General features: G+C 46.5%; 1 protein-coding gene across 1 annotated transcript; it reads left to right on the top strand.

Moving 5' to 3' along the window:
* The first annotated feature begins 376 nt into the window (after positions 1-376).
* On the top strand, positions 377-9,018 carry LOC123395761 (aladin). The gene is made up of 14 exons (XM_045090792.1): positions 377-680; positions 790-845; positions 957-1,118; positions 5,175-5,289; positions 5,442-5,541; positions 5,660-5,842; positions 6,092-6,150; positions 6,241-6,328; positions 6,489-6,564; positions 7,385-7,484; positions 7,579-7,630; positions 8,287-8,424; positions 8,532-8,619; positions 8,714-9,018. The coding sequence occupies exons 1-14, from the start codon at positions 623-625 to the stop codon at positions 8,765-8,767; spliced, it is 1,329 nt and encodes a 442-aa protein (XP_044946727.1). The 5' UTR covers positions 377-622; the 3' UTR covers positions 8,768-9,018.
* The last annotated feature ends 8,235 nt before the right edge of the window (positions 9,019-17,253 follow it).

Below are 17,253 nucleotides of genomic sequence, written 5' to 3' on the forward strand. Positions count from 1 at the left end.
TTCCGACGTGGCTGCCGCCGCGGAGCGTTTCGGACACTGTTGTCCATAAATGGTACGGCGTCTTAATTACTGTACCATTTTTCTGGGGTTTTTTTGTTTTTTATGAATCCGTTAACAAGCAGAAAGTTTATGTACTGCAGCTGTAATTATCTCCCTTATAAACTGTGATGAAGGAAGTAGATAGGGACTAAGGACTTTTCAGTTGGGACAAAAAAAAAAGTCACTGGACTTCTCAAACAAACTAGGCCTTAGATCGGCGGGACTTTTATTTCTTTCGAACTCTAAACACAGGAGGAGGCACGCGCGACGACTCTCAGCCGTTGGATCGAGATGGAGGCCGTATCCGTACCGTCCGCCCTTCTTACGCGATGGCCCCAAGGGTTTATCAATTCTCAGTCAAGCAGCAGGCCTCCTCCTCCCCTCCTCCGCCTCCCCGCCAGTCTCGACAGCAACCACCGGCCGCCTCGCTCCTGGCCACTCGCCGCGCCACTCCGCCGCCCTCTGCCCCCTGCCGTCCTCCTTCTGTCTGCTTATCAATTGAATTTTGGACCCCATTTCGAATTGGGAAGCCGAGCGCCCCCAAGGCCCCAACCCTAGGCAAGGGAACCCGCCGGCCGCGACGATGCCGAGCTTCCCTCCGCCGGGCGGCGTCACCGTCTGCGAGATCAACCGCGACCTCGGTACGTACCCCCACAACCAGCTCCCTCTTGCTCCTGCCGCTTGCTTGCAACCCCCCCAAAACAACCACTCACACCACTAATCGAGTGCGCATTTGGCATTGACTCGTAGTTGTGGCGGACTCCCTCTCGGAGGAACGCGCCAAGGAGGCCTACGGGGATGTCCTGGTCAGTTCATCTTCACCTCGACTATCAGCTTCCATCTTTCTGCAGAGGATTTAGAGTTTTAGCAGTCTAATTTACCCGCAATGTATTCACACGCCCGTTTCTTAATTTCAGGGGATGGTGTTCAGCCCAATTCCTTTCCAGCCGGATGATCTCCTAGCGAAGCACGAGGCTCCTGCTCCAGACGAAGCTGAGCCCACTGAGTGTATCCCCAGGACAAGTTTGGTGTCCACCATAGCCGAGTCCTTCAAGCAAATGCTCTTCCCTTCTTGCAATGTGAGTTTTCTGAATTTCTTGCATTCGATTGTGTTCTATTGCCTGCATTTCCTAGTCTGGTTGTGATTCATATGGTCAAAAGATTCTGCCAGTATACCATATCGTCATAGTATGTTATCTCGAGAAGTAACCATGTGTCTGTATGAGAAAAGAGGGTGGTGTGGGAGCTTATGCTCGCCAACTGCCAATCCGTCTAGCTAGTAAAAAATATGTCGGCATCTAAGTAACTCGGTTGCATGCAAAGTTGCCCCCTCGCATGTGTCTCACTACTGACCTTGCATAATTTGTTCTAGAAGTTCCGAAGGCTAGCGTCTGGTATTGTGGTGGATTAAGATAATCCGGTTTGCCCAACAGCTTTTCCCTATTTCAGTGGCTAATTTTCTTCAGCAAGATCATAAAATAATCACAGCACAGTTCAGCATCAGCACACTGAGCCTTGGTAAGAGTGTTTTGTTCATCAAGATATGTTGACATTATAACTACACAGCTCAATACAGCTTGGAAAACTTTTTTGAATGTTGGCAGAAGAGCTGCCAAATTCATTGATTAGGAAGTGGTATCACAAGAACACCCCCAAAGGAAGAGTGCACCGCAAAAGGCGAGTGTTAAAAGAACAACAACAACAACAACAACAATAAAGCCTTTAGTCCCAAACAAGTTGGGATAGGTTAGAGGTGAAACCCATAAGATCTCATGACCAACTCATGGTTCTGGCACATGAATAACAAGCTTCCACATACCCCTGTCCATGGCTAGCTCTATGGTGATACTCCATTCCTTTAAATCTCTCTTTACGGACTCCTCCCATGTCAGATTCGGTCTATCGTGACCTCTTCTGACATTATCAGCACGCTTTAGCCGTCCGCTATGCATTGAAGCTTCTGGAGGCCTGCATTGAATATGCCCAAACCATCTCAGACGATGTTGGACAAGCTTCTCATCAACCGGCGCTACCCCAACTCTATCTCGTATGTCATCATTCCGGACTCGACCCTTCCTTGTGTGGCCACACATACATCTCAACATGCGCATCTCCGCCACACCTAACTGCTGCACATGTCGCATTTTAGTCGGCCAACACTCAGTGCCATACAACATTGTTGGTCGAACCGCCATCCTATAGAACTTGCCTTTTGATTCCAAGGTTTGTCTCCATAGCTCTAACTTCCTGTTGACCCCGTCCGACTATCATTGACTAGCTCTACATCGTCCGCAAAGAGCATACACCATGGGATATCTCCTTGTATATCCTGTGAGACCTCATCCATCACCAAGGCAAAAAGATAAGGGCTCAAAGCTGACCCCTGTGCAATCCTATTTTAATCGGGAAGTCATCAGTGTCCCCATCACTTGTTTGAACACTTGTCACAACATAATTGTACATGTCCTCGATGAGGGTAATGTACTTTGCTGGGATTTTGTGTTTCTACAAGGCTCACCACATGACATTCCGCGGTATCTTATCATGGGCCTTCTCCAAGTCAATGAACACCATATGCAGGTCCTTTTGCTCCCTGAATCTATCCATAAGTTGTCATACCAAGAAAATCGTTTTCATGGTCAACCTCCCAGGCATGAAAACGAACCGACTTTTGGTCACGCTTGTCATTCTTCTTAAGCGGTGCTCAATGACTCTCTCCCATAGCTTCATTGTATGGCTCATCATCTTAATTCCACGGTAATTAGTACAACTCTGAACATCCCCCTTCTTCTTGAAGATTGGTACTGATATACTCCGCCTCCATTCTGCTGGCATCTTGTTTGCCCGAAATATGAGGTTGAAAAGCTTGGTTAGCCATACTATCACTATGTCCCTGAGGCCTCTCCATACCTCAATGGGGATACAATCAGGGCCTATTGCCTTGCCTCTTTTCATCCTTTTTAAAGCCTCCTTGACCTCCAACTCCTAGATCCGCCGCACAAAACGCCTGCTAGTATCATCGAATGAGTTGTCTAGTTCAATGGTAGAGCTCTCACTCTCCCCATTGAACAACTTGTCAAAGTACTCCTGTATCTATGCTTAATCTCCTCGTTCTTCACCAGGAGCTGATCTGCTCCATCTTTGATGCATTTGATTTGGTCAACATCCCTCGTTTTCCTCTCTCGGGTCTTGACCATCTTATAGATGTCTCTTTCTCCTTCCCTCGTGTCTAACCGCTAGTAGAGGTCCTCATACGCCCAACCCGTTGCTTCACTCGCAGCTCGCTTAGCAGCCTTCTTTGCCATCTTGTAGTTCTCTACGTTGTATGCACTCCTATCTAGGTATAGGCGTCTGAAACATTCTTTCTTCTCCTTAATTGCCTTCTGGACATCATGGTTCCACCACCAGGTATCTTTAGCTTCGCTTCTACTTCCCCTGGACACTCCAAACTCCTCTAAGACCACCTTACGAACGCAAGTCGCCATCTTCATCCACATGTTGTCTGCATCACCTCCTTCCTCCCAAGGGCCCTCCTTAATGACCCTCTCCTTGAACGCGGGAGCTACCTCTCCCTTGAGCTTCCACCACTTCGTTCTAGCGACTTTGGCACGCTTGTCCCGCTGGACACGAATCCGAAAGCGAAAGTCAGCAACCACAAGCTTATGATGAGAGACAACACTCCCTCCAGGTATCACCTTACATTCTAGGCACGCACACCTGTCTTCTCTTCTTGAGAGGATGAAATCAATCTGGCTAGAGTGTTGACCACTACTAGAAGTCACTAGATGTGATTCTCTCTTCTTAAAGAGTGTGTTAGCAACGATCATGTCATAGGCTAGTGCAAAGCTTAAGACATCTTCTTCTTCTTGATTCTTGATGCCATAGCCAAAGCCCCCATGCACCCCTTCAAAACCTGTGGTAGATGTGCCCATGTGGCCATTGAGATCTCCTATGAAGAGCCTCTCGCCAGTTGGTACACTCCTAACCATGTCCTCCATGCCTTCCTAGAACTCCCTCTTAGTTGTTCTCATTGTGGCCTACTTGCGGGGCATACGCGCTGATAATGTTGAGAACTAAGTCCCCAACTACCAGCTTGATCAGAATAATCCGGTCCCCACATCTCTTGACCAAAGTTGTCAGAATCGTGACTCAAGTATTAGAATCTTACGATCTTACGATCCAAACTAGCCCCTCCAATTCTACGATTTTGCTCATAGAATCTAAGTTTCTACGATCCTGAAAGTTATGATTCTATGATTCACGACCCTAGCAACGGAGCTCCGATCCGATTCAGAATCGTGATTCTGACAACTTTGCTCTTGACGTCTACTACTCCATACTTGAGGGAGGCTCTTGTTGATCAAGATGCCTACTCCATTTCTGTTTGCAGCTGTCCTCGTGTACCACAGCTTGAAGCTGGTACCTTCCACCTCCTCCGCCTTCTGTCCCCTCCATTTGGTCTCTTGGACGCAAAGGATACCAACACCTCTCCTCACTGTTGTATCAACTACGTCCCAAAGCTTACCTATCGCTGAGTGGTTACGCCCCAACGAAAATCTTTTGGGTTTCATCATAAGAGTGGTTGAGTTTTGACGTTGGCTCGCCAAGCCTATCACAACCCTCCTTTACCCGGGCTTGGGACCGGCTATGTCGAGACAACATAGGCGGAATTGCGAGTGCTAAAAGAAAAGAAACAAAAAAGTGATGCTCGGTTTATTGAGTAAAACCAGACGAAAACCTAAACAACACCTAGCTAGACTAGGCCTAAAGCATCACATAACATACAGGGCGCTAGAAGGCCAACACCCCACAAACACACCCGGCCGGGCACTCGAGCGCCCCAGCTGCTACCAAAGTGCACACCGAATACAGCTTGGAAAACTTACCATGTACTCCATTCTTGTATATGTCATGACATTGTTTTATTGTATGTTTATTTGACAATATGTTTGTCTCTGTGTATGATTTGCCCGCTTTTCTAACATACTTATTACATTTCTTGGCTTTAGTCAGTTCTCTCGAAATTAAATCCTCAAGCAGTTCTTTAAAGCATTCTCAAGTTGCTGTATAGTTTCTCCATTATGGTTGTTTAAATTCATGACAATCATACTGACAAAGGATATTCCGTTTACCAGCCAAAACTGCTAGAAGAATTTGATACCAAGAAAGTAAGCTGGAATCCGCACAAACACTGTTTAGCATTTGTATCTGGGAAGGACCAGGTTACGGTCCATGACTTTGAGGATTCAGGTGAGATTTACCTACTTTCTTATATCAATAAATGGATATCATTCCTGGTTTTTTAGGTGAATAACTTCGTAGGTGCTTGTTTCAGTTTTTATTGAACTAATATGTTAATTCACTTAGTTTAAGTCCATAATAACTGCTTATTTTCTAAACAGATGGTAAAGAATCGTGCAGTCTAACAAGTGAACATCAAAAGGAAGTTAAAGCTATTGAATGGAGGCCAAACAGCGGGAAGATGATTGCAGTTGGCTGCAAGTACGTCATAGTATGCATTAGTATCACCTAATAACAGAACAGTATTAAAATGCCTCCACATTCTTGGTCATTTCATAATAATATACTTTTTGACTTGAGTTGGCAATTTTCTTTTCAGGGGAGGTATATGCCTCTGGTCAGCATCATATCCTGGCAATGTTGCATCCGTGAAATCTGGTGTCACTTCTTCTTCCTTTGGTGCCTTCCCTAGAGGTTCTACTGGTCAGTGGATTCTGGTGGATGTTCTTCGTGGTTCTTCTACTGAGCTAGTTAGTGCACTTTGCTGGAAACCTGATGGAAGATATCCTTTATTAGTTTTTAGAATGCTATTGAAGGTTACCATTGATTTTTATCTCGCTTATTTGAAAACTTCAAAAGAACTGCAGGCAACATGTGAAAATTCCATTTCTCCATATTGGGCAGCAAAGAACAATATGTAAATTATAGATTAATATTTATGATGCACCTGCAAACAGAAAGATTTACACTGTGTGTGACTTGAATACAAACTGTTGATGGTTTTAGATAATTTCCCTTGACATATCTCCACATACTTGGCCTCGGCCTCTTGTAATGGCCAGTCATTCACAATTTGGGATGTTTCTGAAGGTATATCTGTTTCTTCTAAATTCAGACATCCAATCCTGTTTTGTAAAGATCTGTATATTAATGTATATGCATATCTGTTTTGCTATACAGGGTTGGGAACTCCTATACGACGCGGATTAAGTAGCATATCGTTGGTGCGGTGGTCACCTAGTGGAGATTACTTTTTGACTGCTAAATTGTATGAATATATATTTTGTTCCTGTCTTTCATTACTACTCCCTCCGATCCGAATTCATTGACGCAGCCTCTATACAATGTAAAGATGTTGTATAGATGCTTGGATTGGAGGGAGTATTTTTTTATGAATTATATCATTCAAAATTATTTATTTTTGTTAGCGATGGAACTTTTCACTTATGGGAGACCAACACATGGACGTCAGAACCCTGGTCTTCATCCAATGGATATGTAACTGTAAGTAGTAGATAGGTTCCTAAATAACTTAAGTTTGAAGACTGTACAGTTAAATTCCTAGTATTTTAAATTTAAGAATAATTCCTAAGTTCTGAAATCAATGAGAAACTTCAACTTATTGCATGCAGCATGCTATGTTTATAACTCTATTACGCGATCTTTATGTGTATATAGCTTTGTTCTCCTGATTCCATAGTGGTGTAGTGAATTCATCTTGAAATCTAATTTGTTTAGCATTATTTTGAAAAAATTACTTATTCCTGCGTCCATAATGGTGTATATGAAGTTATTTCGAAAGCTAATATGCTTAGCATGATTGTAAAAAATGAAGTACTCCCTCCGTCCAGAATTACTTGTCGCACAAATGGATAAAAAAGTATGTATCTAGAACTAAAATACATCTAGATACATCCATTCTTATGACAAGTATTTCCGGACGGAAGGAGTATTTGTTTTCTGGACTTGTATGTTATACTTATGACAACTTTGCACCATTTGTTTCTTGGAATTTGTTACATTTTGTTATTAATGTGTTGTAGGTCGTTGAAAGTAACTTAAGCTTTTTAGGTTAAACATAGTTTATTTTTCTTCAGCAATTAGTTTCGCCTCTGTTCATTTAGTTTGAACATTGTACGTATTGGCTTTGCATAACGCTTAATTTGATAGAAGCCTTATCCAGGCTATGCCAACATGGTGACTTACAGCTAATATATCTGGTGTCGCTTACAGACCTTTAAAACAGTATAGGGGATTGGTTGTGGTGCTACTGTTTTTTTTTTTGAGTCATGATGTTTATTGGCTCTTGTTTGCTTGATGTCAGGGAGCAAACTGGGACCCTGAAGGCCGTGTTGCATTGTTATCCTTTTCTAACTCGACCACACTAGGTTCAGTTCACTTCTCATCAAAGCCACCATCTTTAGGTATGTAGGCATTACTGCATTCTTTCAGTTCAAGCTATGCTATTGTGTACATTTCCTGAATCCTGATCAGTTATGATGTGTTCCTTAACTTCAGATGCCCATCTCTTACCAGTGGAGCTTCCAGAAATTTCCTCTCTGATTGTTAGGTAACAAAAGCGGCACTACCATTCTACTCTTGACTTCATGTGGACCTCAGGCAACATATTTTACTATTGTCTTGAATGCTAATTTTAGCTGGTGATATTTCAAGTAACCACATTTGTGGTTGCATTGTTGATTTTATTTCTGAAGTAACAAGTTTGGTGAATTCAATTTGCTTTCATCTTATCTAGCTTGGCGGTCATTCATATACATATACGCTTTATATATTCGTAAGGTCAAACTGTAGCAACCCAGAAATACAACCTGGTTGTGGCTGGCTTCCATGCAGTAATTTATGCTTTTAAGTGGCTGTTCGGTTCCTCTCCGCTCCATCGACTGCGCTCCAGGAGCAGAGCAGGCTATAGCTCATTTTGGCGGAGCGGCTCAAACCCAGCTCCACAGCTTTGCGGAGTGGAGCGGAGCGGAGAGATTCTGAACAGGGCCTTAATGTCACAACCTGAAGCATTTAAGGTTGCGTTGTTGATTTTATTTCTGAAGTAACAAGTTTTGTGAATTCAATTTGCTTTCATCTTATCTAGCTTGGAGATCATTCATATATAAACTTTATATATTTGTAAGCCCAACTGTAGCAACCCAGAAATACAACCTGGTTGTGGCTGGCTTCCATGCAGTAATTTATGCTTTTAACTGCTTCATCCAGTCGAGGCATAGAGAAATTAGCATGGGATGCTTCAGGAGAGCGCCTGGCATTGTCATTCAAAGATGGTAATGAAACATATCAGGGACTTGTTGCTGTCTATGACGTGAGAAGATCTCCGCTTGTGTCAGTTTCGCTGGTGTAAGTTCACAATCTTCCTGTTTATGCCCATTATCTTGATTATGATGACTGTGTCGTGAGTCCTGATGACACACATGGTCTGATGAAATTCCTGTGCGCGCGTCTAGTGGATTCATCAGAGGACCTGGAGAGGGCGTGAAGGCACTCGCGTTCGCCTTCCACAACAAATTCAAGCAAGGACCGCTGCTTTCTGTGGTAAGATGGAGGCCCCTGAAGTTTTTCAAGTACATAGGCAGTATATGATAAGAAACAGTTTTGCTCACAAATTGTTTCCAATTCGACAATGCAGTGCTGGAGCAGCGGCTGGTGTTGCACATACCCTCTGATACTCCGCTCCCATTAAGTATCTGCTGGATACTCGTGTGGCTTTTGGCTCTCCGAGACCTGTTTCTGATTTCCTCTTTCCAGGCAATATATGTATACTCTTTCGCTGGTCGTAATGGGAGTTTAGCTGGTCATAACGGGAGTATCATAGGCGGTATCATGCATGCCACCTAGACTTTATTGATGATGTGGCACACAATTAAATGATGAAAGAGATGATGTGCTATCATGATATGATACCGTATCATATTAAGGGACTGTTTGGTTTGAGGCTAAGTTTGCCAAAGGTTGTCGCACTTAAGTTAGGCAAGTTTGATCGACTTAGGTGGGTGTTTGGTTCAAGCCACATATTTGGCAAGCCACACTAAAGCCCCACATTACATGCACACAAAATCTGTGGCAAGATTCCCTTTGGCAAGCTTGGCAAAAAAAATATGACAAAGTGTGGCAATGCTAGGTCTAGAACCAAACAATCCCTAAATATACTCCCTCCATTCCAAATAAGTGTCGCTGCTGTAGTATAAAATTTGTACTAACCTAGTACTAAATTTATGACACTTATTTTGGGGCGGAGGGAGTACTACTTTGTGTCATGCATGACAACTAATAAAACAATCCAAGGTACTAACTTATGATACTATGTTATGAAAGTAATATCATACACTAATATTAGATGCATGATATTAGTATATCATACTTCCAATTACGGGCAGCATTGGAGAAGACGGGCTTCTGATACTTCCCCTGATGCATAACATTTTCTTGGCTTTTTGTGCTCTTTTCTTTTTTGTATTGGGAATGCTTGCCGGGTCACAAAATGGCCACCCTGTCGAACCTCCCAAAGCTAGCCCAAAAGTCAGGGCTGTCACGCGTCCTTCAAACCCAATCCATATTGGCCCGCGTGCAAAGGGTGCAAATGCTCTCCTAACCCTTTTTTTTTTGCAATTTGTTGGTCGTCCAAATTTTGTTTTGCACCACCAATCAAGAGAAGAATTTGACCGGGGTGCCCAAACCTTCCAGATGGTGTGGTTCATGGTGGTTGACGTGGACCCCAAGAATTGGGCCCTATATGCGGAAGCGGTTGTGTATTCTCCATTCGTCTCAAATCTCTAGGTTATATCATCGTCAACATCGTCTCGTAGAGTGACTTGCTCGAGTCTGATCCAGAGGTCCATGAACTTAATAATATGGTTGACCGTGAGGTTGCTGGACGAGTTGATCTTGTGGACCCAAGCACGGTCCTGAAGAGCATCTCGCACCATTCATCTCTTCCTCTTGGAGGCTTGAAAATGAGTGGGGCAATATCCTTCGGCTTTCCCCTTGTAGCGGACCCAAGCACGGTCCTGAAGAGCATCTCGCACCATTCATCTCTTCCTCTTGGAGGCTTGAAAATGAGTGGGGCAATATCCTTCGGCTTTCCCCTTGTAGCCATGGAGTGTCCCGGAATGGCGTCTTGCCTCCATTTTTAACAGAAATGGCACCGGAGGCGTAGAAAAGGTCCATGTCCACCTCATTGCACGGGTTCCCGAGGCCCACACACAGCTTGGTGGGGTCTTTCCACTGGAACCAAGGCCATCTCAGACGTAGAGCTCTCATAAATGTGCCCAAATGAAGGATCCTGAGCCACCAAGTTCATTAGGGCGGCAGTCAGTTTCTAGTTAACTTTGCATCTCACACCGATAGTTTTCTCGCCGACCGACCATAAAAGGGCACACTCAATATTTTTACCACTTTGCAAACAGAAGGAGGGATCACGAGCGGTGTAATGTGATAGATGACTTTGTGAGGTGAGCACCTATTTCACTAGAGTCGAAGACCCAAAAGTGGTAATGTTCCTCCCTTGCGAGGGAGGCAGCCTTGCAACGACCTTGTCCTCACTACGTTGGAAGCCAACCCTCTTTAGCTGCTAGATGGAGAGAGGGGGGGGGGGGTACTTTAGCGGGAAGGACGTCTGACCGATAGGGATGCTATGGTGGATGTCATCAAGGTTTAGTTTACTAACCCGGGGATAACCCCAGGGTAGGCTCATCGAGCCTATTCCTTTGCGTCCAAGTACAAAGGGAGTCTTCAGCTTCCTCCAAACGGCCAACTCCTCCTGGCCGGGTAGGAAGCGCCTGCCGGCTAGGGGCGGGCCGGCCACTCCTCCTGGCCGGCTAGGGGCGAGATGGTAACTCCAAGGCCGGCTAGCGAGGCTGCTAGCCGGCTAGAGAGGCCCAGTCACATCAGATCCTAGGCTGTGACGTGACTCTATGATTAAAGACGAATACGCGTCAGCACGAGTACAAGGTTGAGGCGCACGACAGATACAGTGTCAGCGGCATGGCCGCTAACCTACGCCGACTCCGATCCGTTAACCAAGCACACTACCAACCCGCCAGCACCCACTCCATTACCAAGCTCGGCGTGGTAGCAGTGGAGACGGTCGTACCGGCGACCCATGACGAATCTCGCAAGACGACGCCGGACGTACCACACGTGTCCTGCATGGGCCTCACGCGAGAGCCCCATTGGCTGGCCGGCGGGTCCCATAACCAGACGGGACCTCGCAGCCGACGGGCCCCTCCAACGACAAGACTAGACCATGGCGGCCCCCCCTGGCCAGCCGGCTAGGTGTGACAGCCCGAGACCGACGTTTCAGAAGATTCCCCTTTTATTCCGTTTTCGGCGTGTGGTCCGTTTGTCTGTCGCATTCATCATCGCATCATTCGCATCATCCGCATTGCATCGGCACTCCTTTGACTCCCGTGCTCAAACTCGTCCCCTACCACCTGTGTCCTGGACATATCCAGCGACCGTAGCTCCCAGCGTCCCGCGACCACAGCCCCACGTACGTCCCCGAGCACCTCGTCGTCGCGTCGGAGCGCGCCACCGTCGACCTGCGCGCCTCTGTGTGCGTGGGCCTCCCGTGCTTCTTCTGCAGGCGGATGCCTCGACCTCTCCACCTCCACCACCAGCACGTTGATGGCGTACCCAGCAACAGCAGCCGCGCCAGGGCCTCTTGCAGCCCGAGGCGCCATGGTCGAACGGGCCCGAGCTCGGTCTTCCTCGCCCTCGCCCGAGCGCGCCCCACGTTGACCTCGCCGCTTTCGTCGCCTCGTCCTCCACGCGCCTGCTGTCGCCATCGTCAACCTCGTCCAGCAAGCCATCTCCAGTCGTGCGTGCGTGCCTCGCCCCTCACGCCGGCCGACCAACTGGACCAGGTCCGGCCTCTCGTCGCCGGCCACAGGAGCCGTAGGTCCAGCCAAGTCCTTGTGCCCTGGCCTTTTCTCTTCCCTCCCAGCTGTGACAGCCCGAGACCGACATTCCAGAAGATTCCCCTTTTCTTTCCGTTTTCGTCGTGTGTTTATTTTTATTTGTCGCATCATCATCGCATCATGCGCATCATCGGCATTGCATCGGCATCCCGTTGCCGCTAGTTTTTAAACTTGCATCCATTGTTAGTTGCCGGTTCTCGTCGTTGTCCGTTCTGAGCCCGACCACACAAGCACGCGTCCGCGACATCATTTAATTCTTGTTTTCAAAAGTGTGTATAAAACTTTCTCTGATTTGGTTGGAATTTGACGTGCGGTCTTATTTAGATATAGGTAGGCCGCCTGTCGAATTTCGTCGCAATCGGAGTCCGTCTGGTACCCGAACGGTCGACCGTAGCGGCACCCTATTCGGTCTATCGTCGGACGACTTTCGGTGTTTTAAAATCTCGTTGCCGGGCCGCCCGTTTTCCCTCTCGTCTCTGGATAACTACTCTACACGGCCACTTAACCGTCCCCGTGTTCGAGATTGTCCGATTCCGACCGCGCGGTTGGATCCGGAACGAAATTCCGGTAAACCTAGCCCCCCTTTTGTCTATAAATAGACCCCCTCCCAATTTTTAGGCAGCCAACCCCATGTGCCTCGAAAACCATGCCCTCCCCTAACCCTAGCGCAGCCACTCTCACCTCCTCTCTCCTCCCGCGGGCCCGCCAAGCCCAGATCGGGCCCGGCCGAGCCCATCCGCCGCCGCCGCCTCGCTCGTTCCTCCCGCAGCTCCCGAGTGCCCGCTGCCCATGCTCCCGTCGCCGGATCCGTGCCTCCGGCGAGCTGCCGCCGCCAGCGACCACCGGGCCACCTCCCGCCACCCGGAACCGCCTCCTCCGGCCGCCTCCCGTCGCCCCTCGTAGGCCCCGCCGCTTGCAGCTCGCCTGCCGGAGCCATGCCCGCCGCCAGTAGCTCGCCGCCCCTGCCGCCTTGCCTCTCCGCCGCCGGCAGGCCGCTAGATCAGGCCGCCGCCTCGCGCCGGCCTCCGGTCCCGCCGCCCCTCGGCTTTCCCATCCAATCCCGGCGCCGCCCCCTCGGTCCCGTTGCCAGGAGCCTGCCACGTCGAGGTCAACGCGCCGCCAGCACTCCCGTCGGGAGGAGAACGACGACGCGCCGCCAGCACTCCCGTCGCGCGTGTCCAGATTGCTCGAACCCCGTAGATAAAATGTTCATGTTCTAGGAACCCATTTGCCATGTATTTTAGAGTAGTTGTTGGTATTTTTGCACGTAGGGTTTAGTCGCTAGTTATTATTTCGCGTTTAGGTTATATTCCCGCATATACGTGTGGCGTTGTTTTTATCTTGCAACCCCACATGTTATATATGTTTTCGGGGTAAAAAATCCATAGAATTTAACCGTGTATTTAGTTCTAGCTTTAGAGCAAGTTAGTTCGCGTGATATTTTGCCGTGATGCCCTTTTGTTTATTTTGTGGGATTTATTCCGTGCATGCTATGGAGGAGTTGTCAACTAGAGAGTTGCCCTTGGATGTTTAGTCTAGCCCTGGTAATTTTGGTTGCAATAGAAATCCATGTTTAGGTGTGGTTTGCTTGTTCTTTACTTGCTAGGAAATAGTGTTGTTTTAGAGATGCTGAAATATTTCTAAGTCTGAGATCTGTTATATTTTGTTGCTGTCTTGTCTTGAGTTTATCTTTTGTGTCTTGTCTTGAGTTTATCTTTTGATCTGTAGCTCTTTTGAGGTTGGTGCAATGGAGTTAGTTGTAGACTTTGGGATTCTCTAGCATTCTGTGAATTTTCATGCCATTTGGAGTCCTGTAGCTTATGGTTTTGCTGCTGTCAATATGCCTTCAGATCGAAAACTGCACTTTCATGAAGTGTTATTTACTAAGTCTGAAACTGTGTGTGAGAAGCCATTTTGTGACTTCTTTTCCTAGTGTTCCATGCTTCCATGCTAGTGGTTGTTAGTTGTATGTTGTAGTGCTTATTACACTCTATCGTGTCATGCCTTGATTGAGTATATTGGATTTGTGTAGCTCGTAGTTGTTGGGTGTAGAAAATGTTATGTGGCTGATTTTGGCAGATTGCAGTGATTTCTTGTTTAGCTCGTAGTTGTTGAACCGTTGCTCCGTTTTGATAGTGTCCTATATGAAACTTGCTTAGAATCTCGTGTAGTTTCATATTATCTTGCTGGGTATGATTTGAAGTGCTCGTGACTGTCGTTGCACACATTTTGCATTCATGCCATCATATCTTGCGGTGTCCGTATCTTTTGATCCATAGCTCCGTTGGAGATGTTCTCTATGTGTAAATTGCTTGTAATGATGCGTAGAATCACGTGAACCTATTTGTTTTGATGTTTAACAAACATTAAACGTGTTAGATCAGATCTGGACAGAATTGTAAATTAACATGTGAGGTCGTTTCGGAGATGCTATATGTCATTTCCGACCTCATTTAAAATGCCTAGATAGGTAGTTTAATTACGCTTCACCTCTTGCCATGTTTAATAACATTTAATATTGCCGAGTACCTAATCGGGATAAAACTAACTAATTCGTATGTGGAGTTTCGTCAATATGCAACTCGTTGCATATTGAACTTCACTTAATGTGTAGTGTCTGTTTGTGTGAATTGACATGCCGTGACTTGCATGTATTCAACTGATCATGCATCATATGTGGATTGCATCTTGTCGTGCATATGCCGTGGTGAATATCGTGTGTTGATTCTTGTTTCCGGTTTCCTTTGTCTCGATAGAGTTCCGCAAGCGTGTCAGATTGTGAGGACCCGTTCGACTACTTCGGTTCATCTGCTTCACGGAGTCATTCTTCTTCCAAGCGGGATCTCAGGCAAGATAACCATTTCTCGAGATACCATTACTATCATTGCCATGCTAGTTTTATCGCTTCTATCGATTATGTCTCGTTGCCTACCACCTGTTAAATATCAGCCTCTCAACAATACCATGAAACCTTCAACCTGTTCACAACCTAGCAAACCACTGATTGGCTATGTTACCGCTTGCTTCACCATGTGTTAGCGTTGGTAGATGCAGGTGCAGTTGCTTCCATGTGATTACATGGGTTCCTTGTTATATCACTCTATTAAATGCTATTTAATTTAACGCACCTATATACTGGTAAAAGGTGGAAGGCTCGGCCTTTCTAACCTGGTGTTTTGTTCCACCTTTGCCCCCTTAGTTTCGGCTACCGGTGTTATGTTCCATAATTGAGTGCTCCTAACACGATCGGGGTTGTTATGGTGACCCTCTTGATAATTCGTTTTAGATTAAAGCTGGTCTGGCAAGGCCCAACATTGCTACTACATTTACCCAACACAATAATTTTGTTAATACTGAAAGCATAGGGCGTCATGAACCCGAGGAGTAATTTACATAATACAGGGGGGCCAGTGCTGATGGTGCTGGTCCAAAACAGAGCACTGTGCGGGGCCAACCCAGGGCAACTTGGGAGATTTCTATTAGGCCACCGTACGCGTAGCTTATCCGTCGTGTCCTGAGAACGAGATACGCGGCTCCTATCGGGATCGTCGACATGCCGGGCGGCCTTGCTGGATTAGTTTTACCTTTGACGAGATATCTTGTGCATAGGGATTCCGGTGATGCTTTGGGTAATCTCAGAGTTGAGGTTTTCCACTAAGGAATCCGATGAAATCGCGAGTTTCGTGATCGAGGATTTCTATGCAGCTTGTGGTAATTTGTGATGGATTAGTTGGAGCACCCCTGGAAGGTTAAATCTTTCGGAAAGCCGTGCCCGCTGTTATGTGACAACGTGGAAACTTTGTTTAACACTAGTTCTAGATAAGTTGAAGTTAACTTAATTAAAACTTGCCAACTGAGTGTGTAACCGTGACTGTCTCTTTGGTGAGCTCCTTCTCCGATTGAGGACACGGTAGGGTTATGACTGACGTAAGTAGGTGTTCAGGATCATTCATTTGATCATCAGTAGTCACGTCCTCTATGCGTAGATCATCCCCCTCTTATTTCTTGTACTCATAAGTTTAGCCACCAAATATATGCTTAGCCGCTGCTGCAACCTCACCACTTAACCTTACCTCACCCATTAAGCTTTGCTAGTCTTGATACCTTTGGAAATGAGATTGCTGAGTCCCCTGTGGCTCACAGATTACTACAACACCAGTTGCAGGTACATGTAAAGGTTATTTGACGCGAGCGCGTTGATTGTTCATTTGGAGTTGCTTCTTCTTCTTCTTCTTCATCGATCTAGGATGGGTTCCAGGCCGGCAACCTGGGATAACAAGGATGTACGTCGTTCTTCTTTTCTCGTTTGTTTTCGTCCGTAGTCGGACCCTGCTCTTCTTCATGATGTTTATGTTTTGTACTGATGTGACTCTGATGTAGCTTGTGGCGAGTGTAAGCCAATTCTTTATATATCTCATCTTTTCAGTACATGTACTTGTAACGATATCCATTCTTGCAAAACGACGATATGCGCTTCTATCCCTGACGAGCCCCGCATGCCAAATTGAGGATAGGATCGTATCTTGGGCGTGACACCGGCCTTCTCTCTCTCTCTCTTCCCCTAACCTCTCCCTCTGCTTGTTCCCGTGATGCAGAGAAGCACGCTACAACTCTCCGCCAAGGCAGCCCGATGGATCTCCATGCCGCCGGCGCCTTGGTCGACCTCGACGATCCCTGTCTCTGGGAATGGAGCACATGCCCTAGATCCATCTCCCTCGCCTCGCCTCGCCTGGACCCCATGCCGGATCCACTTCTGCAGCCTGCATCCCCAGCGACATGGTCTGCACCTGCATCCTCAGCCACGGTAGCACAGAAAGCCATCTCTGTTTTGCACATTCAGTTTTGTTTAGTCAGTGTTATGTTCTAGTCCATCTAGCCTAGACATCCATTTTTCATCAAAGTCTGTTGTAGCCCAGCTGGTGAGCTCCTTAGTATGCAACCGCAAGGTCTCTGGTTCAAATCACATGCACCGCACATTTTGTTTCATTGTTTCCTTTTTATTTTGCATTCACATCTGCGCTACGTCATTTAGCTAGTTCTTCTAAACTGACTGATTTATATAGTCAGTAACACATGTGGTAGCCCAACTGGTCTGTTTGCTTGCTTACCTCCTAGAGGTCGTGGGTTCTATTCCGAGGCTATCCAATTTTTTTGTCATATTGTTTTATTTCCTTTTGTTAGGCACATACACACACTCAACCCCTTGGGTTTGATTTAATTCTAGGCGCTTCACTATGTTGCAATTCAGCCC

The sequence above is a fragment of the Hordeum vulgare genome, chromosome 5H (assembly GCF_904849725.1).
Source record: "Hordeum vulgare subsp. vulgare chromosome 5H, MorexV3_pseudomolecules_assembly, whole genome shotgun sequence".
Classification (NCBI taxonomy): Eukaryota; Viridiplantae; Streptophyta; class Magnoliopsida; order Poales; family Poaceae; genus Hordeum; species Hordeum vulgare.

Coding starts and splice junctions, on each gene's coding strand:
- LOC123395761 (XM_045090792.1), top strand. CDS start 623: ATGCCGAGCTTCCCTCCGCCGGGCGGCGTCACCGTCTGCGAGATCAAC. Junction 6,329..6,488: donor TACTTTTTGACTGCTAAATT/GTATGAATATAT, acceptor TATTTTTGTTAG/CGATGGAACTTTTCACTTAT. Junction 6,565..7,384: donor CATCCAATGGATATGTAACT/GTAAGTAGTAGA, acceptor GCTTGATGTCAG/GGAGCAAACTGGGACCCTGA.